At 35.1% G+C, this 25,207-nt stretch overlaps 1 protein-coding gene across 1 annotated transcript in view; it reads left to right on the top strand.

Moving 5' to 3' along the window:
- The first annotated feature begins 676 nt into the window (after positions 1-676).
- UBE3C (ubiquitin protein ligase E3C) overlaps positions 677-25,207 on the top strand; it is a 69,501-nt gene continuing 44,970 nt past the window's right edge. The window contains exons 1-13 of the mRNA XM_010007049.1: positions 677-727; positions 3,453-3,506; positions 7,118-7,192; positions 7,871-8,017; positions 8,759-8,874; positions 9,449-9,606; positions 11,525-11,678; positions 12,377-12,597; positions 12,875-13,029; positions 14,855-15,042; positions 22,174-22,260; positions 22,921-23,078; positions 23,618-23,850. Of these exons, the coding sequence (XP_010005351.1) occupies positions 677-727; positions 3,453-3,506; positions 7,118-7,192; positions 7,871-8,017; positions 8,759-8,874; positions 9,449-9,606; positions 11,525-11,678; positions 12,377-12,597; positions 12,875-13,029; positions 14,855-15,042; positions 22,174-22,260; positions 22,921-23,078; positions 23,618-23,850 (1,797 nt within the window). The remainder of the gene's footprint in view (positions 728-3,452; positions 3,507-7,117; positions 7,193-7,870; positions 8,018-8,758; positions 8,875-9,448; positions 9,607-11,524; positions 11,679-12,376; positions 12,598-12,874; positions 13,030-14,854; positions 15,043-22,173; positions 22,261-22,920; positions 23,079-23,617; positions 23,851-25,207) is intronic.

Genomic DNA, 25,207 nt, shown 5'->3' with positions numbered 1-25,207 from the left:
TGCTGTCGTCAGCCTGTCTGTTCAGAAGTGGTGTGGCTTTGAACTTTGCCGTGATGAATAATACGGTATATAGCAGTTTTATCATGATGAATAAATTAACATTTCAAATATTGCTTAACGTTTCTTTGATGGTAATCACAAGCTTTCCTTTCTGCATACTGTTCTCCACCTGCTTTGCTGTTTTCACCTCTTTCCCCTTCTCTCTAGTCATCATCTGTGTCACATTGCGTTTTGCTGCCACATACTTTTTCTTTGCTTTCTTATTTCTGTGTGTCATCCCTCACATATTTGGTGAAGAAATTTTCTCTCAAGTGGGACTTTCGTGGTCCCATAAATTGTATGCTAAAGCCTGAAGTTGGTTGTCTTTACCAGTGTCTTCTGTTGGAGGAAGGAGCATACAGGAAAGGGACTGCTAATAAAGCACTAAATGTTGCATGGAACATACAGTGTGCTCCTCCTTCTGCACTTTGGAGTTCAAGCTCCTGAAGAAAGATTACACTGCAGAAGGTATTGGGAGTTTGACTCACTAAATGGCTTTTCACTCTTTCTGAGTTAGGATAGAAGGAATCAAGACAAGCTAGTGCTTCATTCCCTGTAAAATGTCTGCCTGCCTGCCTTGCTAGGTAGTCTTGATACCCGACATCTGCCTGTCTGGCAGGTGAACAGAGAAGATAGCATGACCATCACAAGAGTGAGGCGAGGAAGATGGGAAGTAGGAATGAGCCAGGTATGATCATTGGCAGTTGCTGCCAGGTGTCCTCACACAGTGTGAGTAGCTCTGGGTGCAGGTGGCAGGCAGAGGTGGTGAACGCGGCGGCTGCAGGAGTGTTGTCACTCACAACCAGCCACTGAGCAAGCTCTTTCCCACTGTTACGTTTATTAAGAGGCAGGGAGGATTTCAGAAATGACTGTGCAATTAGTTGGCTTTAAGAAATTATTTTTTAGAATACCCTTTGTTACCAAAGAAGATAATTTCATAGTTATTTTTCTCTCTTTCCTACAGCAGGTTTTTCTATTACGTATTTACTCATACTTTTTTCATTTCTGAAAAAATTCAGTGTGTTCTAGTTGGGATGAATTACTCTGAACGAGATATATTTTTATTACATTCAATTTAGATATTTTCTTTAGTCATAATTATGATTCCATTAATTTGTGTTTCTGATCTATGTGTGTTTTGTGAACAACAGCATTTTGAGCTGTAATAATTTTTTTAAAGGTGAGATGTACTTACCTGAAAATTTTATTCATTCTCATAAGACAGTTCTGTACTGTATTTAATTTATACTTTAACAAGTTGGTGTTTTTTTTCAGTACAGATACTCAAAGCACGTGTGTGACATTGACTAAAAACTTAATGCTGTATTATTTTCTAAAAAAACCCCTGATTTGAAAGCGTATTTTTACAAAGACTCACTTCCCGATCAGTGCAAAGCTGGTGATACACTAAGTGATACACTACCCTCTTAGATCTCCCCTCCTTCAGATACTTAAAATTATTTGCTTCTGATAAACCCTTTTGCTGTTAATTTTCATTAATCTGCTAACTGGTGCATTTACTGTGCTTGTGCTTTTTTCTTTGTACCATTCCCTTAACCACTCACATGTAGCAATTTGTCTTCCATTTTCTGTGTGGTTTTTCTGCTTTCAATCTGCTCTGAACTGTGGCGACAATTCAGTAACGTTACTTCTAAGCAGAAATGCCCTCTACAAGATGCTGCCTGCAGAATGAAGCTCTCCAACCATGTGATCACTTCTAAATAGGAACATTTTGCTGACTTTCACTCTTTAGAATAAAAAAAATTAGTAATCTATTTTAAAAACTCCTGAAACTTTAATCCATCTGTTGGCGATTTCTTGGTTTAGTACATTAATTTTTATTTTTTGTGTGTGTGAGGTCAGAGTCTCTTGCCTCACTTTACCAAGCAGACCTGGAGCGTTTCCATTGCTTGAGTGGGGATACATCATCTTATGTATGGATTTTGTTTTGATTTGTTTATACTGTGTTTAACACATAGAAAAAACCTGTCTTTAGAGGGCAACAGCTGTAGTTAGTGGTGTCTTTGGCCACAAATACTGTCTTTAGAGGAAAAGATGGTTAACCTTCTTGTGGGATTCTTTTACTTTATGCTTGCTCCAGTAAATGATCTGAAATACAAACCAAATTTTAAATTCATTTTTTTTCTGGCTATTTTTTTCTTTTTTCTTTCTCTATTGGTGGTCTGCATTGAAGCATTTTCTAAAGAAACAAGGGGAATAGTGACCTCTGTATCATCAATAAAGAAATGCAAGAGAGTTTTTGTATCTGCATATAGAATTAAAAAATATTCTACCACAACTGTTTTAGGTGTGGTTAAATATTTTATAAACATTTGTTTGCCAACTTCAAATTTATTTTTTGTATTCAAATACATTTTCAGCTTAGGTGTGCTGTATTTCTTAACTGCTTCAGACTAATAAGGGCATAGGGAGAAAATGCAAGTAGTTACATTTGTTGTAAATGCAAAAAAAGAATAATAGTTCCTTAAATCGGTTACCTGCCTTAGACTGGATTTGGGAAGCTGTGAGGGTACTTTAACTCATACTGTCTGCAGTGGGAGCTGAATTCTCTGCATCAAAAAGGAATTATTTTGTATTTCCTTGGAAATTACACAGAATCATCCAGTAAATAAAGCTTTGTTTATATTTTGTAATCTATCATTTAAGATTGTGGTTTAACAGCTAATGTACTAGTGTTCTATTGTAATGGTATTTTGCTTTAGAGGCCTCCTGAATACTTGAGTATTCTTTACTTTTTCTCTATTGGAGAGATCACTGTCCTGAATGTTTCAATTTGTAGCCTTAATGTGGGTGAAGAGTTCAAAATTTAAAAGGAAAAAATTCCTACTATTCATGTTATGTAGGTCCGTTTTGACATCTTTTATGGACAAACTTTGAGGAAAAGGATAAGTAAATATAAGAGCTTAATGCTTTTTTGCAAGTTAGACAAAAGCATGGGGCTTTGGAACTGCACGTGGTGACTTTGAACGTGCCACAACTCGCTGTTCGCACCTGGGCCAATGACTTACCTATGCAAAGAAAACACTCATTAAATATTTGGTACTACCTGGTAGGATTGGGACCCTAGTCTGTTTCAGCTCCTCCAGTTGTAAATGGATGACGTTTGCCTAGGTGATTGGGATGCTGAGAGCACAAACCTGTATGGGGATCAAGTACGCTGCTCCTGTTTGCCTGTCCCTTTTCTTTTTACCTAGCTTCACTCGGCTTTGGAGCAGGCTGTGTTGAGTGCATTTGTAACAGCGGAAAATGATGAACAATTACTTTTCTTTGGTGTTTTATGGATTACATGTTATGAATAATCCCTAAAGTTAAGTCTAGATTAAATATCATGAACACATTTGCATGATGTGTTTGAATGAAAACGCAATTATATCTTTATTTGTGCTTTATAGGAAGAAAAGGCTTCTCTCCTGCATCGTACTCAGGAAGAAAGGAGAAAACGAGAGGTAAAGTAGACTGTGAGCATTTGCATGCCCACTGGATTTTTCATTGATGTAGTAACATTTACAGTCCAAAGTACTTTATTCTACTCAATTTGTACTTTGTTCAGGAATGTTTTGTTTCAGTTTGCAAGTCTTGCTCTATACCCAGGAAAGTTGTGGATGCCTCATCCCTGGAAGTGTTCAACTTGGATGGGGCTTGGAGCAACCTGGTCTAGTGGGAGGTGTCCCTGCCCATGCAGAGGGTTGGAACTAGATGATCTTGGTTCTTTCCAACCCAAACCATTCTATGATTCTATACTAGAAGTGACGAACTGTTTGGTTCTAAGATGCTTCCCAGGAGTGATTGTCATCTGAAAAGAGCAGTTAAGTGAGCATTGGTTGCAAAGGGAATTTTTCAATTTATATTGGTGCTCCTTTGATCTAGTAGTTTTTGAGAAAAGACAGGTATTTGAATAGTAAACTGCATTTATTGCCTTGTCCACAATTTGTTACAGTGGTTCGGTCTTAGCAAGCTGTTTCCTTCTGGTTCTTCTATAGTTTCTTGGATGACCTTCAGCAGTTCACTTCCCCAGTGTGTGCCTCAGTTATGTGGAGGCAGACACAGAGCAGTGATACTTGAATGTATCCTAAAGTGCTTTGAAATACCTGATAATTGAGGAGCAATGAGAAGTAGTTGTGAGGCTGATGTGTGAGCATTAGGAAATGATAACACTAGTTTGAGAGGGAAGCTTACTGCCATGGATAATTCAGTCTGGAATCATGCGAAGGAGGAATAGTTACTGAAAGGAAAAAAAGACTAGTTTTAAAACATTAATACACATGGAAAGATGAAAACAAATTTAGGGTGATTATGTTAATTCTATATTTTTTTTCCCCACTGAAACTGTTTTGGTCTTAAAAATATTTTAAAAGTTTAACCGTGTAGTTTTCATGCTGATCAAGAATACAGAGCTCTTTGCCCCTTGAAGATACGTTTGACCCTTGCTGGACTAAATACTGGTTCTGCAGTGGCTTCTCTCGTTCTGAGGACAGTTACTGCTGTCTTTTTTCTCCAGCGTGGGTGCGTAATTATGGACCAATTTTAAGTATCAAGTTATTGGGATTTCACCATTTAGTTCAGACTGCTGTGTTATGGATCAAATTTATGATCAGTGAATCCTTATCAGCATATGCAATAAAGAGTCCTTATCAAGATATGCAGATAGGCTTTCTTATGCTTCACAAACTTTTTGCCATATGTGACAATAACTCGTTCACTTGTTTAATACTGTCTGCTGCAAAGCTGGTGCAGAGTAATACATTCATATCTATAAATGTACACACATACATACAATGATTTTCTGTGGCATATATTGGATTCTTACAAAATGAAAGACTCCTTTGAGAATAAAATCAGTTATGGCTTTTAAAAAACTGCCTATAGCAGAATCTTAGCAGTGACCTCAGACTTAAAACCTTTGCAATTACGGGTCGCTAATTGACAATTATGTATTCTAGGATAAAACCTGTATCTAGAGATAAGGAGAACATATCTACTTTTTAGTCAAGTGTTACATTATGATTATGAAGAGACAGTGCCTCTTTATAATTGAAACTGTCTCCTGCTTGCCCCCATACTTTGCACTTTCACTGTTAGATGCTTTGGAGAGAAATATACCCTTTGGCCTATCAAAGTTTTGATTTTGGTCCACATTCTAGAAGTAATTAAGAGTCTTTCAAGTATATGCTTATTCTGAGAAATCGCTTCAAGAATGGTGGTTTCCAAGAAAAAGAAAATAGGCATTGAATAGCAAATTCATCTGGTGTTTCTCTGGTCAGTTCAGGTTAAGTTCTTAAGTCTTAAACTAGAAATCAAGTTTTTGTGATTTTTTTTTTTTTAAAGTTTGTGTGAGCAAATGTATTTTAATTACATTTATAAAAACATTTTAGTGTTCTGTTTTGCTTGGTGGCCCTCAGAATTATGGGCTTATTATAGTTCAAGGATTGAAGCTAAAATTTCTCAAAGCAGGCTTCTCTAAATTTTACTCTTAGACTTCTACTTTCCATTCCTCAAGCACTGCTTTGTGGCTCTAGGCTCATAAGCAACCATTTTATTTACTTCCCTCTTTCATTCCCTGAGGAACTGCACAGACATTAGAAAGCAAATTACAGTAGCCACTTGTGATGTTGGTTATTAATTCAAATAAGTAAAATTTTGAGGGAAAATCACTTAAAGAGAACACTGAGACACATAGAATAAAAACTGCTTACATAACACAGGAGCAGCAAGAATTAGAGAAAAATATGTTCCAGGTAGTCAACAGCCCATCCTTCAGACGTAAACCAGCAACCAGATAGAAAAATAGATGGAAAAGACTTCCCCACAACTTATCTTGGTTGTAGCCTTGAGCACTAGGTAAAAAACACTGACTATGGACTCGCTGTATTAGTGTCTCATCAGTGTATTTATGTCCTATTAGCTTACTGAAATACTCATAGGCTAGAGGGGACTCCTTTTTTTAACAGAAAGCACCCTACTCTTTGAGCATGCGTAGTACAATTTTTAACACTGTCACTTCAAATGGAAGTGAAGAACTAGTTAACCAATCGTGTATAAGAGTGGTAGAATATAATTAGAGATGAAGTAATTTTACATGTTTCTGTGTATAAGAGTAGCACTTACATTTTGGGAAGCTGAGCTAGCTTTCTGAATACAACCTAGCAGCCTTTTCTGTGCAGAACTGGATATTAAATCAAATACCTTGAGTCTGTGTGTGGTTTGGCTTACTGCATTGCATACTGGGTGACAGACCCTGCTTTGGGGACAATGCTTCCCTTAAATATTTATAGTCATGGGACATTCTGGGGATGCTGTCAGGGGACTCAGACTGCTCTTTCTGTAGTACCTGAAAGAAGCTGGCTTGCAGTTTCGCAGAAACAGGCATTGTAAAGGGATGCTTTTAACTGCTGTTTCTAGCTACTGAGGAAGATATCATAAAATGACTCACTTCTCTATGCCTGGTTTGAAGGAGAGAGCGGGAAATTTTATAAATTTCCATATTGTATTCCTGGGCTTAAATTATTAGTCCTCATTTCCTTTTTGACAGCAGTATTGTCTGCCAATTGTCTGATTTTTTGTTTGTTTCCTGCCCCTCTCCCCATCTAAACTGCATCAGCCCCATAATACTATTACATCATTTGAACGGAAAAAAATAAGCAAGTATTCAGTGTTAGCTGATCTAAGCAGATAAAGGAATGGTGTAATTGAATTTGATGAATTCTTCCTAATTTTAGTTTTAATGTTAATTGGTTAATGTTCATTAATTTAGAATTAATGTTAATTACTTTGTCTAATAAAATACAAGTGTGTTTGACTTCTTTAGTATTAAGTATTTACTGAGTGTTAAAAATGCTTTTGCAATATCTTAGTGGTAAATTTCTACTTAAAAAAAATGAAAAATGTTCTCACTGATTAATGTATATTGGATAAAAACCTTTGAACATTTCATTTTACTAGTTATTACTGCTTAATTTTAATTAAAAAATCCTTTTGAATGCAAATATATTTGATAACATTGTAGAAATTAGAGTCAGTTCCACAAGATTTATTTACATTTTCTTTTTTTGTTTTACAGGAAGAAAGACGGAGGCTTAAAAATGCAATAATAATCCAGTCGTTTGTAAGAGGGTACAGAGACAGAAAACATCAAGTAAGTACTTTATTATTTATTTGCAAAGTTGCAAAATGGTTTTGATGAAAATTACTTTCTAGTAATAAGTAATTCCACTGAAGAATCTTCATGTTTTTGAGTTTTGTGTGTGCCCACAAAGTACAAATTCCCTCTGGGGATTTTCATATGAACTTCAATATTTTAGTAGGTGGACATTTGTTGTGCAAGCATGTACGTGACAGTGGCCTTCAGTGGGATTACATACTTGTTGTTTTAAGGTGACAAAGCATATGAGAGCAGGAAGGTATTAGCAGCTTTCATACACCAGTGGAACTTCTTTCCCCTAGTATGTCTGAGGTGGTAGTTTGAGTCAGAAAGATGTTCTTTCTAAGCTGCTGATGGGTACCTTATTCTAAGAAAGCGTTGTGTCTGTTTAAATTCACTAGAATTTATTGATCAAACTAGATGAAAATGTGTTATGTGATACTCTTTGCTTGAAAAACAACAAATTTGTTTCAATGTGTACTTTCTGAATTACAGAATGCAGGAACGGCCCTAACTATGATATAGTGTGTGTGTTTTGATAAGAATATGTGTCATACCCAATTTATTATTTTGCTGCCACTCAATGAACCTGAAAGAAAGTTTTTAAAGTTTTGCATCTCCATGTTAAATTACGACCTTTACTGATATATTGGTGCATGTCTTATTTTTAAGTACTCTATCCAAAGAAGTGAATTTGATCGCTGTGCGAATTTGGCCCAATCTGGAGGAACGTTTTCCACTGCTAATGGAGCTAATTTAACTCTTTTAGTTCGTCAGTTACTCTTTTTCTATAGACAGAATGAGGATTCTAAGCGTTTGGTGAGTACTCTTGCATGCATTTTTAAAATACTCTTTCAGTTAAAAAATTCTGAAGGGGATACAAACAAGGCTTTGACCAGTTCAGTAAATTAATTTAAGAGTTCTGGCTTTTGCTGGCATGCACTTTGCTGTTTTTTGTTTAGACAGACTAACTTAAAATAAATGCATGTATGTGTGCATACAAAATATGGGAAATGAAGCCTTAAAAATTTGGTGTGTATTATTCACAGTAATTTATTGCAAATAATATACTTGTATTTTAATTTAATTTTTAAACAATATACATATAATAATATGGAATAAACTTAACCCTCTGGTTATTCCTGGGGCGTTCGGGTTTTTTTTTGGTTTTTTTTTCCCCTCGCTGGTCAATAATACTGGCATATCAATTGCAAAGTCACTCCAAACTTTAAAGTGTTCAAGTAAGTATGATTCATAATATTAATGATGGATTAATAATGGATGTTACAGAATTATGGCTATTTAAAAACAAACAAAAAATAGATAAATTTGATGCAAGAGTAAAGTTATTTGTGAGTGTAATTCAATCTTAATTTGAAAATTTAGTACCAGAAGTTATGTAGTTTACATTGTGTAAACGTTTTCTTTTCTTAGCTGAACATGATTGTGTTTGGTAAGTCCTTCAAAGGTATCCAAAACAGGATTGAAATATTTTCTGCAATACAGATGGTAATAAGATAACTTCTTCTAAACAATAAACCTATGCATATCTTTTTCTAGGTATGGTTGTGTCAGAATTTAATTAAACAGAGTTCTCAGTTTGTTAAGCAATTGGATGGTCCAGACAGACTTACTTGCTTATTCCAAATAAAAAGACTGTTGGGGCTGTGTTGCAGGTAAACTCTTTTTTTCTATATGCTATTGTCTAAAAACTATTGTCTAAAATTCTGTTAGACACTTTTTTGTTTCTTTTTGCAACAAGTGAAATATTAAATGTAAATTTATCTTTCAGAGAGGACTCTCTACATTAAATATATATGTAGGCCATGATAGATGATACTTGTTTCTATGTAAGAACAGTGGAATTGCCTTTCAAGTTCAACATGTGTTTAAAGAAATGCCACACCTAAGAATATGTTTATGTATGTTCTTAACTGTTTGCATATGGCAATGTCATTAGCAGTATTTGTGGAAACTATAAGGTTTTCTTGGGAACTGCTAGTAATTAGAAGATACTGTCCAAGTTAGACTGATGTTCCAAGGATGTTCCAAGGAGAGTGCTATATTCATAGAAACCCTAAAATCAGGAATTATTATTATAAAGGTGCCAACAAAAAAATATGTAGCTAAAATACTGAGAACACTTGGAAACCAAGTAGAAATAAATTATTGTGAGATTAATGTAAATTAAGAAGTGGCAAGATAAGATAAATATCATGTTAAATAATTTTGATTTCATTTTATTTACAGGCTATTGCAAAATTGCAATGACGACAGTCTGAATGTTGCACTTCCTATGAGAATGCTTGAGGTATTTTCATCTGAGAATACATATTTGCCAGTTTTACAAGATGTCAGCTATGTGACATCATTAATTGAACAAATTTTGCACTACATGATTCAAAAAGGTGAGTACTATGCCAGGTGTAAGCTTCAGTTGTTTTGAAGTTGGGTGTTGCTTTGCACTACAGTTCTCAATAGCTGCTGATGTTCATTATTATTGTAAATTGGCATTATCTTTTCGTCCTGCTAACACTAGAGAGACCTTAGCAAAGAGATGGTGACCTAGCTTTTATTTCCCTCGTACTGTCTTCAGCAAAACTGTTTGCTCAACTGCAATCACTTACACCTGTGTAAATATACTGTGCAAATACACTGAAAGTTAATGAATTGTGTAGTTATCAACAAAATTATGTTTTGTTTTGAAGAACCTTTATTACTCTGGGAATGCACCAAAAAAAGAATTTGGCTTTCTGATACTGTAGCTTGAATTTGCAAGATTTGTGGATGGAGGAAAAAAACAAAACCATTATGAAACAGACTTGGATCTAGCCTCCTTGATGTAAAATGTAAAAAGAGCACCTTCCAATTTGTTAGTTAATTGTTGGAATAATTCTGTGTTTTAAAGTACATTCAGTGGACCAGACTATTCTATGCTGTTACTAAGGGTTTAATTTTAGCTGCAATATGTTGAAGTCACTATGAGGAAAAAAAAAGGCTCTTATTGTAGCAGATTTATTTTAATTGCCAAGGCATAACTAAAGCTATAGAAATACTTGTTTGTCTCATTGCTTAATGTATAACTGTATCTTCCATACTGCATTCATATAGTTTAATATTCAGTCTTCACAACTGATACATAATTTATTAAGATGTTAGGTCATAAATTCTAGTAAAAAAATTCAGCTTCCTGATCACAGTCCAACCAAAAATAAGCAGTTGTGTGCAACTACAGATATTCTGTCTCTGAGTAATTTATGATGGTTAAGTTGTAAAGACTTTACATCAGCTTTATTATTACATGTTTTTTGCGTGTAATTTGTCTTCACATGCATCTTGTTAGCAGTGCTAGGTTATCCCTTTATGGTGACTTCCACTTATATGTGGAACTCTCTCAGTTAAGTAGTCCCCAGCAAAGGGTCTTGGACTTCTCAGTATTGCAACACTATTGATGAATTTGCAGTGTTTCCCACACCAGTGGAACTTCAGCCTTAGTTTAGGAGTTCATCGAGCAAGAGGAAGTTGAAGAAGAATGAAATCAGATTATTCCATTTGTACTTCAGAGAGACAAAAGCAGATTACCCTCTACACGTCTCTATGGGTTGGGTGGTAATGCATTTTACTACTGAGAGATCCCTCTTTTGGGAACAGTAATTGAATTCTTTAGCTTTCTAAACCAAGGTGTTTATAGAATTGAGACATTCTGACAATGGGACTTCTAATTGTATGACACAGTCATGTTTTGAAGTAGAGAGGGAAATCCAGAATTTCTGAAAGCATGGAAGGACAACTGTCAAAAACAGGAGAAGGGACTATCTTCTTTGTAGTTTAAAAAAAACCAACTCACTTCATCAACATGAGTGGTGTATTTTTGAAAATCAGACTGACTTTGAATGCAGTTATCTATCTCATTTTATAAAGCGTTTTTTATAAAGAGGTTGCTGATATATTCTGGTAGTTATGTGAATGTGACTTAAACTATTGAAAAATGTCTTCCTAAGTAGGTGAGGGTGACAGAGCATTGGGACAGGCTGTCTGGGGAGGTTGTGGAGTCCCCTTCTCTGGAGATACTCAAGATCCTCCTGGATGCAGTCCTGAGTAATGTGCTCTGAGGGATCCTGCTTTAGCAGGGGAGTTGAACTGGATGATCTCTGGAGGTCCCATCCAACTCTGACAGTTCCTTGATATTGTGAATTAAATAAAGCTTCATGCAATGAATTGTAAAGATTTTTTTTCAAATTAAAAATGTTAGGTGTGTAAGTTGTTTAATGAGGAAAAGAAGAAAAGTAATACTGTATTTAAAAAGATTATATTTCTTTTTTACAGGCTACTACAAATCGCTTTATTTGTTAATTAACAATAAGCTTCCCTCGAGTATTGAGTATTCTGATGTTTCTCGAGTCCCTATTGCAAAAATACTTCTGGAGAATGTTCTGAAACCATTGCACTTTACGTATAGCTCCTGTCCAGAAGGTGCAAGGTAAATAAAGATAATATTAACTATCTGTATACTTGTTATTGTCTGAAGTGTGCAGTTTGTTGTTGATGAATGTCCAGCTACAGTGCAGTTGGATTTATTTGCAGTAGTGAAGATTTTTTTGTAATTCTGTATGGACATGGATGAAACAGTGTAGTTTCAGGTATGTTTAAGAAAACGGCAATAAATTGCTGAAGACTGCAATAAACAGACCAGAGATGCAGCTAAGGGCTGAAAAACATTTAGAGTTAAAAAGAATTTTGTGTCAGAGGAGATGAGGTTTATGAAAAGAAATAACAAAGTCATAGCTTAGAAGAAGACAGAGGAATGTAGAAAGATGGAACAAAAAATCAAACTGTGGTTGTGTCACATGTGATAGTGCTTTTTGGGGAAAAATGGTGCTTTAAAAATTAATTTTAAGATGATAAACACGACATTTAACTTGATAGTAGTTTAATGTGAGTTCATGAAGAGTTTAAAGGATAGGATTACATTTGAGATAATCAGGAAAAGGATGTAGTGTAAGAAGTTAAATTTGCAGAAATCTGAGAAGTGTGGTTTATTAGCACAGGACTGATGAAGTGTGTCTTTGCAGTCTTCTTGGTGGATGTGCTTAAACTTGCAAATCTATTATTCCATGGATATAATTGTGGGAAATTTTGATTGTATTTTATATGAAGACAGTTTTTTCTTTGTTTCAGGCAGCAGATTTTTGCAGCCTTCACAGAGGAGTTTCTGGCAGCACCTTTTACAGATCAGATATTCCATTTCATCATTCCAGCGCTTGCTGATGTGCAGACTGTTTTCCCTTATGAACTCTTTCTGAATGCACTATTATTAGCAGAAAGTGGATGTTCAAGAAGAAGTGATCAAGCCCCATGGCTGTTTTACTTTGTATTAACAGTTGGCGAAACGTATTTGGGTGAGAAAGCTAAATGGCCACTTCATTGTTTTTTCATATTTGAGTTAATATGCATTTCCACAGTGTGGTTCAGTGCCAAGCAAAAAGAACAGAGTGTGCATACAAGTATTGGAGAGATATATTTTATTAACTATTCTTATACTTTTAAGTAAAAAAACCCCAATATTTAATTTGGGAAAACCTGACTTACTGTGTTCTGGTCAGGTGTTTCTGGTAAAAGACACTTTGTAGTACAGTGTCATCTGACTGATCTTTTATTTCAATGTCTGTGCTATAGGATCCCTTTCAGAGGAAGGACTTCTTGTGTATTTGAGGGTACTCCAGACTTTCCTGTCTCAGCTGCCTGTGTCTACTGCTGGTGCAAATTGTCAAGATGCAAACAGTGATTCTGAAGATGAAGATGAAGAGATCAGTAAAATGACAACTACACCAGTAAGCAGTACAGAATTTACTTGAATGAATTTGTATTATAGCAAAAGCAAATACAGGCAAAACCTGGATCACCGTAGGTCTAATATTTTTCTGGCTACATCTATAAGGGAGTATGTTTACTTCACTATAAGCAAATGGAATTGGTTCTTTATATTAGAAACAAAACAGAACAAAAAAAATCAAGAAACAAAACCCTTTCTGTAAGAGATCTTAAAGTGCCTTCTGAAGGACAGAGCTTCTGTTAAACAAAACAAGTTTAAGCTTCGCTGCTTTAAATTTGTGTTTTACAGAGACTGTATTACTTTCTGTATTACTAAGTCTGTGATGATGCTAAGATACTATGAAACATACTATGTTGGAAGATCACATTGGTGTTTTCTTTTTTTTTTTCCCCTCACAAAAGTATTACAAGTTCAGCTACAGTCTTTATCCTATAGAATTACCTCTGTATTTAAATACATCCACTACCTTGAAAGCCCTCAAAAAGAGAACACCTGCTTTCTATAATAATGTGTGGAGTCTGTAGTGTAAATAGAACATTTCACTATAGTTTAAACTTCCATCAGTAAAATGAATCCATGCAAACTTTTAACCTCCTAACACTTGGTTTGAGGCTTTGAACAACCACAGTTGGAGGGGCATAAATGCAGCAGTTTCTTCCTGGCCTTTATAAAACTCTCAAAAGACACTACCATTCAGTGGACTTCAGCAGAGTGCAGTCTTTCCTTGCGGAATATGTGAGGTTTCACCATATTTAGTGTTCACTTAAAAAAAAAAAAAGTCTCAGATGACCACCCCACACTGAGCTGGGAATTTTATATTTCTGTCTTGAGCATTCTAAGGCTATCTGGCATTTACTTACATGCTGAAAGCAAAAGTGTACTAGAGCTTCTAACAGGTGGTTTTCCTGTAATGCCTACTTACATTAAATGTGATTTCTGAAAGATGCAGCTTTTTTAAAGACTAGATACTAAGAGTAACCTCTTAAAAAGAGCCATGCTGTTGGTAATGTTTAGAGGTAATTAGGTAAAAACAGTATAAATTTCTGTTCAGAGGTAACTTACAGTAATTTCTAAATTAGGCAAAATCTGCTCTGAAGAGGCTTTAATGCAGAATAGTATTTATTGCGATACATTGTTTGTGTGTTTGTCCTATGAGTTTTTTGTGTATTCCATATTTTCCTGCATGCCTGTCCTACAAAAAACCCAATCAAATTTGTAATTGGTAACTTGTATCCTTCAATGGGCCAGACTGCTTTGCTCTGTTGGGGGCAAGATAAAGAGGAAATAAGGAAAAGTTAAGCTCCACTCCCTCATTTCTGTACCAAGAGAAAGCATTCTTTGTATACTTCTGATACTACTGAAAGGAGTATTAGTCACCCTGAAGTGTTTTTGTTGCTTGTTAACCTATGGGTTGAAAATACTGTTTGTGAAGGAACTTCCAGTAGATACCAATTTCTGGATTTCATGTCTTGTGCTGACTGATGTCAGTGTAGAAGAGAATTACTGCTTCTCTATTTCATGCCAGCAAATGATCTTGCCTTATTGCATCCAACTGTTACACAACGTGCTTACTTTAAAAGGAGTCTTTCCCACTAAGTGAAAAGATTTGTGCCACAAACCAACGGTTGTGACCTGAGGATTTCAGTTGCTTGTTGAGTCTGATACTTGTAAGAATGCTACTGCTATATACATATGTGCTTACACTTTTAAATTATTGCACAGGAAACTGTTATGTTCCAGTAAAATAAGGGTTTTTTAATTTTTATTTTAAAGGGATACTTGATCATTAAAAAAACTTAAATTTTTCTTTTATATGTTTGTAGGGTGATGGTAGAATATCGGTTCAGTACATAACTGAGGAGTGTCTAAAGAAATTGGATACAAAGCAGCAGACAAACACTCTACTGAATATGGTTTGGAGAGATTCAGCTAGTGAAGAGGTCTTTACCTTGATGGCATCAATCTGCCACACGCTGATGGTGCAGCACCGAATGATGGTGCCAAAAGTCAGGCAAGTACAAGTAATAGTGATGTTGAACTTGATAGCACTTCTAAAATTTGGTTTATTAGATAGACTTGTTAAAATATCCTTTGGGTTTTTTCCTGTTTTAGTTTCTGATTAGCTGAAATAAATAAGAATTTCAAAATTTCTATAATAATTGCCAACAAATTTAGGGGGGAATTAATTCTGTTTCATTTTTTGCTTCTTGTTCATTGTGCTCTCTTTGGAGTAATCACTGAATCCGAAAGTAAGTTCTTGGTTTGTTCAGTGAGTTGCAAGTGTGTTAGTATTCTATCACCACACTGAGGACTATGGAACAGGTAGTGTTTGTAATCAGAAAAAAAAAAAAAAATTCTTGAAAGGAGTTTTATCTTTCCACATGCTCAGAGGCAGTGTTAAGTGTCATTCTAGCACAAGTTTGTGGAGGTTGCTTTAAAAACTTTCAGTGATACGGATTCCACAGTCTAGCTTGCTGACTACTGAAACCAACTTCTTATCTTACCTCCTCTGATGTATAGCCAAAATATCTCTTGCTGCAAATTAAAATAATTCCTAACTATTGCAAACCACTATTGTTTGAGAAGGACTTATGCACCTGAGATGGAGATATAGGACTTGTTAATTTGTACAGCATTCTTTTACAAAGACTCCAAACCACAAATGTCAGTAACAATGGAGGAAGATTTTTTACCTTTTTATCATCAAACTAAGACCTCTCCCTAAGTATTAACACTGTTCTGGTGCAAGCAGTTTTAAATAAGAATGTAGTTGCTGGTAGTAAAGTAAGTATTTAGGGAATGTTGTAAACATAATCAATTCAAACTGCATTGTAAACAGTGATACAGAAAACTAATTAGGTGCTATCTTAGCCCAGTGGTGTTTATAGCTGTTAGAGGAAGTAAGATGTCAGTGAAACTGTGATTGCTCGATTAGGGTAATTAGTTCTTTGTAGAGTAATTGCATTAGAGCAGGATGTGAGACCTGAAGATCATAGCAGCAGTTGAATTAGTATGCCTGCTTTATTGTTGCAAACAGTACACTGCCTTGGATAGTAATTACTGAGTTTAAATGCATCACTGCTTTGACTTCAGGTTTTCTGGTGAGCTGTCTGGAACAGGGTGTTTAAAGAATAAAGAAGTCACACAGAACTTTAATTGTAAGAGTATGGCGTCTGTTTCCTCTGAGATACTGTACTGGGTCTTTGCAATTGTATGTGCTAACAGACTTGTTACACACTCGGTAAATTCAGGAGTTATGAGATCTCAGCATCTTGTCAGGGAAAGCAATTTACAAGTTTTAACTTTTGAATAGCTCCAAAATAGTTGAATTTACCAATTTAAATAAGTAGTAGAGATACTAAGATTTGTCATTAACACCAATGGAATTACTTTTATGGTCAAAATAAGGTTAATTCATACAGGTATTTGTTAATTAACATAGACCTATAATTCTGCCTTCCAAGTCAGTAATAATTGTTGGGTTTGCTGGGCATCATTGTGACAAGAGGTGTCAATCTTCTGTCCCATTCTCAGTGCATTTTAGACGTGGCCTAAGTTACCAAGCAGCTATTCTAAACTTTGGTTTTGGGTGTTTTTCAAAGGACATTTGATGTTGTTTTAAAGGTTATAAACATTGTGTCACTTCAGAAGACAAGTAAAATGTTTTTGTCATTATTTTCCACTTTTTAAAATTGCCTGATGATTTTTTAGGTGCCCAAATGATTTTGTCAAATTGAATGATGAAATGAATTTCCAAATTTAATTAGAAGGATGCTTCACTTGTTTTAAGTGAAATTTAAATTACTTTAAATATGTTCTTAGAGCTTAAAAATGCTCTTTTATTTTCTGTTTGGGAATATACTGGGTCAGATAGTTCAAAAGATAGAAAAGGGTCTTAAAAAAGCTTTGCTTATTTTCCAGCATTTACAACTGTAATAGAAAATATTGATAATGAAAAACTTAAAGGCTGCAAGTGTGCAAAGTGGGATGCTAAATAAGGAGAGTAATAACTGAAAATGACTTTTCAATAGCTGTAAAGAAAATAAAGGCTAAGAACACAGGCTTTGAAGAAAGGTAATAACAAATATTTCTGTATTGATTTAATAGTTTTGAGGCTTTTTTTCTTCTTGAAAAAAGAGGTAAGAAACTCATAGTATAGACTTACGTTGCTCCATTAAAGCTGAATACTTTTTCATCTTGTGGCTCCTCAGTAAATCTTTGATTTGACAGATGATGATATTATATGTTGTTAAGAACATAAGTGTCACTGCACTAGCTCTGTAGTTTATCTGATTTTGCAACAGAGACCAAGTGAGAACAGAACAAGATACCCAGAAGTATTATGTAATTTTGAACAGAAGAAGCAAGGCTCAAAAATTCCTTTCTGATTCTCTGCAGAGAGTGGTGGGATCCATAGGTGGATTACTGTAAAAACAGATTGTTTGGATTAGTTGTGAGGAACTTTGAGACATTCTGAATATGTTCTGGAAAGATACAGTCAAGTCCAATTAAAGAAAAAGGCCACAAGACTGGAAAAACTTACCTGTAGCTGGTGTTTAGTGAGCCAGGTGGCAGGTGTAGAGAAAAAAAACCCTGTTTGTAGTGAAGTGATTGGGAGTTGTACTTGTTTTCAGGGGGGTAGGGCTTTGTCTTTTCCCTGTAAAGTTGATATTTATTGTTGAATACAGTTATTTAAAAATAAAATGAAAAGTCTTGGAATGTAGTTCTCATTTAAAAAAAAAAGATTTTTGCCAGACTTTTGTTCATCAAAACTATACTTTAAATAATTACCAAATTCTGTCTGCAAAATATTTTGGGGCATGATTAAGTCTAATAATAGAGTTCAGGTCATCACTACTGCTTAGTATTAAACAGTGGTGAGAACTGTGCTTGTTCTGGGACCTCAGTTGATATCAGCTGTTTGATTTAGCTGGAGTGATTGCTAGTCTTGGTTTGACAGTTTTGTATTGACCATTCATTACTACTGTATAATTAACATAACACTCCTAGTCTTAACCTGTGGTTGAAAATTGTTTAGGAAACTGACATTCTGCTGTAGTATGAGTAGTCTCTGTCTCCATACACGTGCTGAAGGTACTTAGGCTTTACATGAGGCTATTTCAGTAATTCAGTAGGGAATGTTCTTCCACCACTGTTGTGTTTTTCTTAAAACTAGATTAATAGTGTATGAAATTTTAACTTCTGAAGTTTTGCTTTACATTCTTGGTGCAATACAAAGAGAGGCAGAAGCAGAAAGCTGCCTGAAGAGCAGTACAGCTCATGTAAGGCTGGCTCTGCGTGCTCTCTGGTACCTGAGACACCTCTGAAGTGTCAGAATTGCCTGCCCCAGCAGTACTGACCTTTCACAGACTGTATGAGCTCCTCTCATTCTAGTGTATTCTCTTCATTAACTTAAATGGTCTCAGTGGGAAACTGGGCCCAATTTATGACCTAGACTGAAAATCTTTCCTTTAACTAATTAACTTGTAGTGGTGCCTCAGCTAAATTAAGCTTAATGGGTCACTTAATCTGTCCCATTGCGCAGGAGGAATTTGACACCTTTTTTAAACCAGGGGTGCCCAAAATACTGATGTGGCAAGTACACATAAATCATGTGGCCTTTGTGGACAATTAGATACCTACTGAGAGAAACAAGGTTCTAAATAAATGATCGTTATGTAGTTACTTTTGGGAGCAGATAATTTAATTTGGTATGATTAAAATAGATACTTAACAGAAATTACTGCAGTGGATTTAACTCTATCATAGCCTGTGGCTGAGACTGTTGATTTTTCCACTTGAAAGGAGATTATCCTTTCTGGTAGTTGAAAAGTGGTTCTTCCAAACTACAGTGTTAAATCTGAATATGAGCTTTGCAGAACATCTATTAATGAATTCATTATATGAAACTATGTATAATGATCTCAGAGTAAAGACGGTGGTGGTATGCAGTGAGATTTAAAAAAAATGCAGAATCAGCAGATAGGAGGGATAAAAAAACCCCAGGGTTTAAACTTTAGATGCTTGTTTTGTTTTTAGAATAGTACAAGAATTGAAAATTAACCTTCTGAGTTAGATTATAAAAATTTACATTAAAAACATAGTGTCTAATCTTCTTGGTTTCTACTGCTCGTGTTTGTGTGTTCTCTAAAGGAAAAAGTGATCAGGATTACATGGTATATCCCTGTAATGTTCTGCAGTTTATCAGGAATTACTGTCTTGTGCTATGTTCTTTTAAAGTAGTTCTATCTAGAAATGCTGGGTTTTTTTCTCTGCCAGAAAAAGGCCAAACGTGGTGGACTTTTTACCTAATTCTCAAAGGCCTTATTTATTAATTTACGTTTTTTAGGCTGGCTCATGATTTTTTGAGCTTTTTTTGACGCTTTTTAGCACAGCAATTTCCTTGAATTCTTGCAAAAGTACAACTTTTCAAGGCCATCATTGCACTATAAGGTTTTTTTGGTTTGTTACTATTTCTGTATTCTACTTTGAAAGCCAACTTTTACACTTGGAATGGGAGGGTAGTAGGTTGTCTGCAGTCATTCCTTTCACAGTGGATTATATTTCAGGTGAATCTAGTGATATAAAATTTTGGTAACACAAGCCCTAATTCACCCTTCCGTGTTTAGTTTGCACCTTTGTCTTTATTTTCTGGTAACAATTTGGAAACTTTAGTATTAATTAATTAACCTGCCTCATATTTCATAGGTATTTTATATTGAAAAAATAGACTGTATGGTAACATCTTCTACCAAATTTGCATTTTTGTATTTAACTGGATTTTCAGGGAAGGGAAATGTGAAAGTTAAACACATTCAGAATTTCTGGAATTTGGCCATGAAATATAGCAGTTGCTACAATTGACTGCCTGAATCAAGGATATGGGAATAAAAATGGCTAAAACTTAAACAAAGGTTATTATTACAAGCTCTTAAGGTTTGTCCTTTTTTTCCCCTCAATATTGCTGAACATTGCTAGAATGAAAAAATGAAATATGTTATGATAGTTTCAGCATCCATAATGTTTGTTCATTTCTGCTAAAACTGTTACATAATTTCCAGGGATGATTGTAAAATTAACAAGTTTTTAGTTGGGAACTCTATGAGACCTCATGGCACTGTGCCAAATTACTTTTCATTTCAAGTATGAGGCTAAAAACTGGAGGTCACTGAGGAAATTTCTCATTTCAGAAACCAAGACATTGAGCTATCATTCTGATTTTTAAACATTAAAACACAAATCCTTATTCTAAATTAGCTAGATACTATAAGCCCTTCCTTACAGGATAATAATAATTTCCACCCAAAAGACAAAATAATGTGATTTAAGAAGGAAGTAAAGTTACCATGTATCAAATTTAGTTTGAATTTTTTTCAAGAATTCCAGATATTTAAAGTAGAGTTTAATTTTACAATAAATCTTATCTTAAACTGGCATTAGCTGCTGTTGCTTCACATTTAACTCAAACTTAGTAGTGATCCCAAACATCTAGCTCCTCTGGATTATGTGAAACTCTCAACTCTTTTTAAAGGTACTGATCTATGTATTTTTAAGATTTTGAAACAAGAGGGTGATATTTCAGCAAAGATCCAAGGCAAACCAGAGGGTGCTTGTACTTCATCTTCCCTTCTTCTGCATGCCCCAATTCTGTTTCCAAAACTCCCTGTGCCAGTGAAACTCTGTTCTGTCCTTTCTGTGTGGTGAAGAGGTCTGCCCTTCCTAATGCTACTTCATCCTTGCAAAGTTCCTTGTCTGTGCAGTGGCTTTTAGTGCGTGCATGTGAATTGAGAGCCTGAAGGGAGTCTCTGTGTGGATGCATGAGAGGGGCTGCACTTAGTGAACGCAGCAAAAAGAGTCGGTGGGGCTTCAGCAGCTGGTAATCAAAGACCCAGAGGCATATGACAGTAGGCAGTATTTGAGTGGGCAGGTAGGCTTTCCTGCAGGTTTTTTTTTTGTTTTACTATCTTTAAATTAATTGCTACTTAAGCTATTATAAAACATTTTAAATTGTTTACAGATATTCTGTTTTTTTCCTTGATGAAATATGTGCTTCCTTTCCTTCTGCCATCTGGCAACTTTTAATTCATCCATATGGTCTGTGATAAATACTGGGTTTTTTTAGGCAGCAGCTAATCTATCCTCCCTGCTCCTATTTCCCAGGTTCCTACCTCTTGTATGCATGGCCACAGGGAGTTTTGATATTATGAGGCTATTGACCTCTGAAAGGAGATGTAGACTTGGGTATCTGTTACCTATTTTTATTCTAGGAGTAATTAGAAGACCTAGGAAACTTGAATATATCATAGCTAACTGCATGTAATTCTTTAATAACCAAAAATCTAACAGTTTAATCAATCAAATCCTAGTTTGTTTCCTAGAATAATTCATTGTTTTAAATTAAGTTTGTCATGCATGTTCCTTCCTGCAGGGGAAAAATTAGGCTGAGGGAGACCTTTAGTTCCAGGAAGCTTTTTATTTCTCGTTTCTATAAAAAGTTAATCATGCTGTAGTCATGTCTGAAACTATATAGTTGAAGTTGGTCCTGTGTCTGACTAATTTGTGAACATACACATTTATTTTGCAGATGTTTAAGCCATTTTCTGTGTACAGATAGGTTAGCATATGTGTATGTGTAACTCTCCTGACAGACATTGTTCCATTGCTGTTGCTACATTTCTGTCTGCCATGCAGAATATGCCAGTAAAATTGCTTCAGAATTTGAAATCAGTAGTTGCTTCTAGCATAAGTTATTTTAATCCACTTTTTGCTAAAAATTGCATTAGTAGTGTCAGAAGAGCCACAGAAGAGACTTTCTAACGAGTTGGTGTGGTTTCCTATATTGGAATGGAAAAAAATTCCACATAAATGTATTTAATTGTGTGGAATATTGTGAACTTGGGTCTGTATAGTGTGGTTTGCTGCTGAGTTAATGAAGACTCTATTTTAGGTATAGGGATTTTTATACTTGTTTTTCAGCTTGGAGGCTTCACAAGATTTTATTAGAATATCAGCCTCCATCTTGAAAAAATATTTTTGAATTGTTAATGTTTGAGAAATGCTTAACAGAAAAGTTTTTACAGAAGCATTGTTTTGTGAATACAGTATTTTGGAAGATACAATTTATTTGAACTTCCTCTTGCAGGCTTCTTTATAGTTTAGCCTTTAATGCCAGATTCCTGAGGCATCTTTGGTATTTGATATCTTCAATGACTACACGAATGATTACAGGGTATGTATTACACATTTCTGAAACTGAGTCTTTGTTAAAATAGGGCCTGTCTAGTGAAAAAATGAGACAATGGTTTGACAGTGCTCATGGAAGATGGTTGAAAACAAAACAGTAATGGTTACTTACTCCTATGATTTCATAAAACTGAGCAAAATCTTGAGATTGGACGGCTGTAAATGAATAAAATCTTTTATTTAAAATTAGGTGGATGTTTTGTAGTCTTTTGAGTGCTTACTACCATCAATAAAACAAACACTGAAGCCCCAAGTACTTCATTCCACATATGTGAGTTTTATCTCATATACTTTAATTCATCCAGAAATTGATGGTGGCAGAAATGTTCCCAGGAACTGAGGCATTGAACCTACAGATTTGTTCTGTGCTGACGTTAATTATTCTCTTTGCTTCGTGTCTCTGTTCTAAACCAGAATGTGTCTGCAGCCTTCAATATTTAACACCAAAGTTTATATATCATCAAAGCACTGAGATACTATAGTGGCAAGAACTTAACAGAGAGTTTCCTTATAGCAGTTGTTTAACTGAGAGCACTGTCCTGATTTTGCTATAGGAACTACTACTAAATATTTTTACTAGACTGCTGAAGGTCATAATGCTGAATTTAATTAACCATCTCTTTCATTTTGCATTTTATATTTTAAGGTCTATGGTGCCACTCCTTCAAGTGATTTCAAGAGGCTCTCCTATGTCTTTAGAAGACTCTAGTCGAATCATCCCTCTCTTCTACCTTTTTAGTTCTTTGTTTAGTCATTCACTTATTTCTATTCATGATAATGAATTCTTTGGTGATCCAATAGAAGGTGAGTTTCAAGCATATTAAATAGCAGTGCAATTCAAAATGTTTTTTCTAAGGCTACTGAGTTCCTCTGACAATGGTTTGCTGACGTCTGTGGGGAAGGCTCTTCTGGGCTGACTTGCTGTTAGTCCCCTGAGCATTCAGCTGTCAGCTGGCTCTTTCATGGTGATTGCATTTAGAAAAAAGAGGGAAAAAAAATGATGACCTGCACCTTGGGAACCCTAGGTTTACAGGGTCTGATATGGAAATTCTTAATCATGATAATTTTTTATGAGTTAATGAATAGAGTGAAGTTCTTTAGGACTGGGCCTGTGGTCTATTGTAAAAACGTAGCATAGCAGGAATAAAAAAAGAGAATAAGAGAATATTGTAATTAAAATAACTGTGACTTCAAACAAGGCGTGATCACCTTCATAAATGTATATTCCTCTTTTTGGGTGATGCTTCTCTCTGCCTTTAGATTTTGTCTGTTAAAGTTCAATTGAAGTCATAGTTTTCGTTTTCTAAATATGCAAGAGAAACTTAAACTTGTGCTTTATGTAGTTGTAGGTCAAAGACAATCATCGATGATGCCTTTTACACTAGAAGAGCTAGTAATATTATCACGCTGCCTTCGAGATGCATGTTTAGGAATCATAAAGTTGGCTTACCCAGAAACAAAACCAGAGGTTCGTGAGGAATATATTGCGGCATTTAGAAGTGTTGGAGTAACAAAAAATACTGAAATGCAGCAATGTATACAGACGGAACAAAAAAGGTGGATTCAGTTATTCAAGGTAAATTGTGTCAATTTTCAGAACATATTTAAGTAAAATTTATATGCTTCTGTTGAAGATAGATTAGGGTTGTGGTTTTTTTCTCTAACTATACCCTTAACACGGTTGTTACAAGGCATATGGATTTGAGAAGGCTGTGTTTTAGTATATATAGCTAAACTTTGATCAGTTAAATTCTGATAATTGTAACAATTTCTTTTTGCTTTTGGCAACTCTTAATTTAATTTTCTTGTTTATTTTGTTAAAAAGTTACTGTACAGAATATAGGTTTAACTTGGTCTCCTATTCAGCAAGATACTTCAACATATCATTATAACTTTATGTTGGTGTGAAATTCTAACTAAATTGAGTGATCACTCAAGTACTTCTGTATTGGAGGCTTCACTAAATTGGTACCATGCTGTATCAGTCGTACTCATGTTCTACTACAATTATTGGTTCTCCTTTTGGGTTTGCTGGAATACTAACAGAATGGTGAACCCAGTTTAGCAAATGTAAACTTCATCTATGTTCTTTCTGGATATCTACCAGTGTATTTCTGCTAGTTTTATCCATGGCATCTTACCTAAGATAGGATTTCAGAGGGGCTGAAAATGTTGGCAGGAAAAAACATAATATACCAGTTGCCGAAAAAAAAGGAGTGCTTGACTTGTCATGAAAATTCTGCAGCAAACACATCTAGTCAGCTAAAATTGCTCATTAAAGAAGTGGGAGCAGAAGAAATGCATTTTCCAAATTGAATGCTAGATTTACAGTCTGTTTAATACTGGCGACCTCTCGCACACTAATGTTCGGTTCGAGTCATCAGCTGTCCCTTCAGGTCTTTTATCACTGCTTTTGTCAAGCTATCTATTTAATTGAAAGAAGTTAATTGAATGAAAATGATCAACTAAGCTTGTATTAATATTGCTAATGGAACTTTCTTCTTGGCCATGTTTGGAGAAAGATGTCATGCTAGACTTTAGGAAAGGCCCATTAAGGCTTGCACTTAACCTGATGGGCTAATTAAGGAATGCTTATTCATTCTACAAGTCTAAGATAGCCTCTATCCAGCCTATTCTGCCTGATTTTACAACACATTTCACTTATGAGCATAAGCATTAATAGCAGTGAGAGTAAGTGATAATGTTTTGATTGCATTGAATACAGTCCTAATGCACCACTGAATTTGTAATTTGCACGGGTTGATCTAATATATGTTTGCACAATTTAATTTAATCACTTGTCTTTAAATTGCCAAATAAACTTTCAATTTAAAGGTCACAAGTGAAAACCCCAGTATGTCTATTTTTCAAAGAAGGATGGCATGCTAGGGGTATTTTTATGTATGCACTTTTTATCATGCTATCTTTTATTC

Source organism: Chaetura pelagica, unplaced genomic scaffold, assembly GCF_000747805.2.
Source record: "Chaetura pelagica isolate M959 unplaced genomic scaffold, ChaPel_1.0 scaffold17, whole genome shotgun sequence".
Classification (NCBI taxonomy): domain Eukaryota; kingdom Metazoa; phylum Chordata; class Aves; order Apodiformes; family Apodidae; genus Chaetura; species Chaetura pelagica.
The sequence above is the reverse complement of the archived record's forward strand: the minus strand, read 5'-3'. Positions and strand labels throughout refer to the sequence as shown.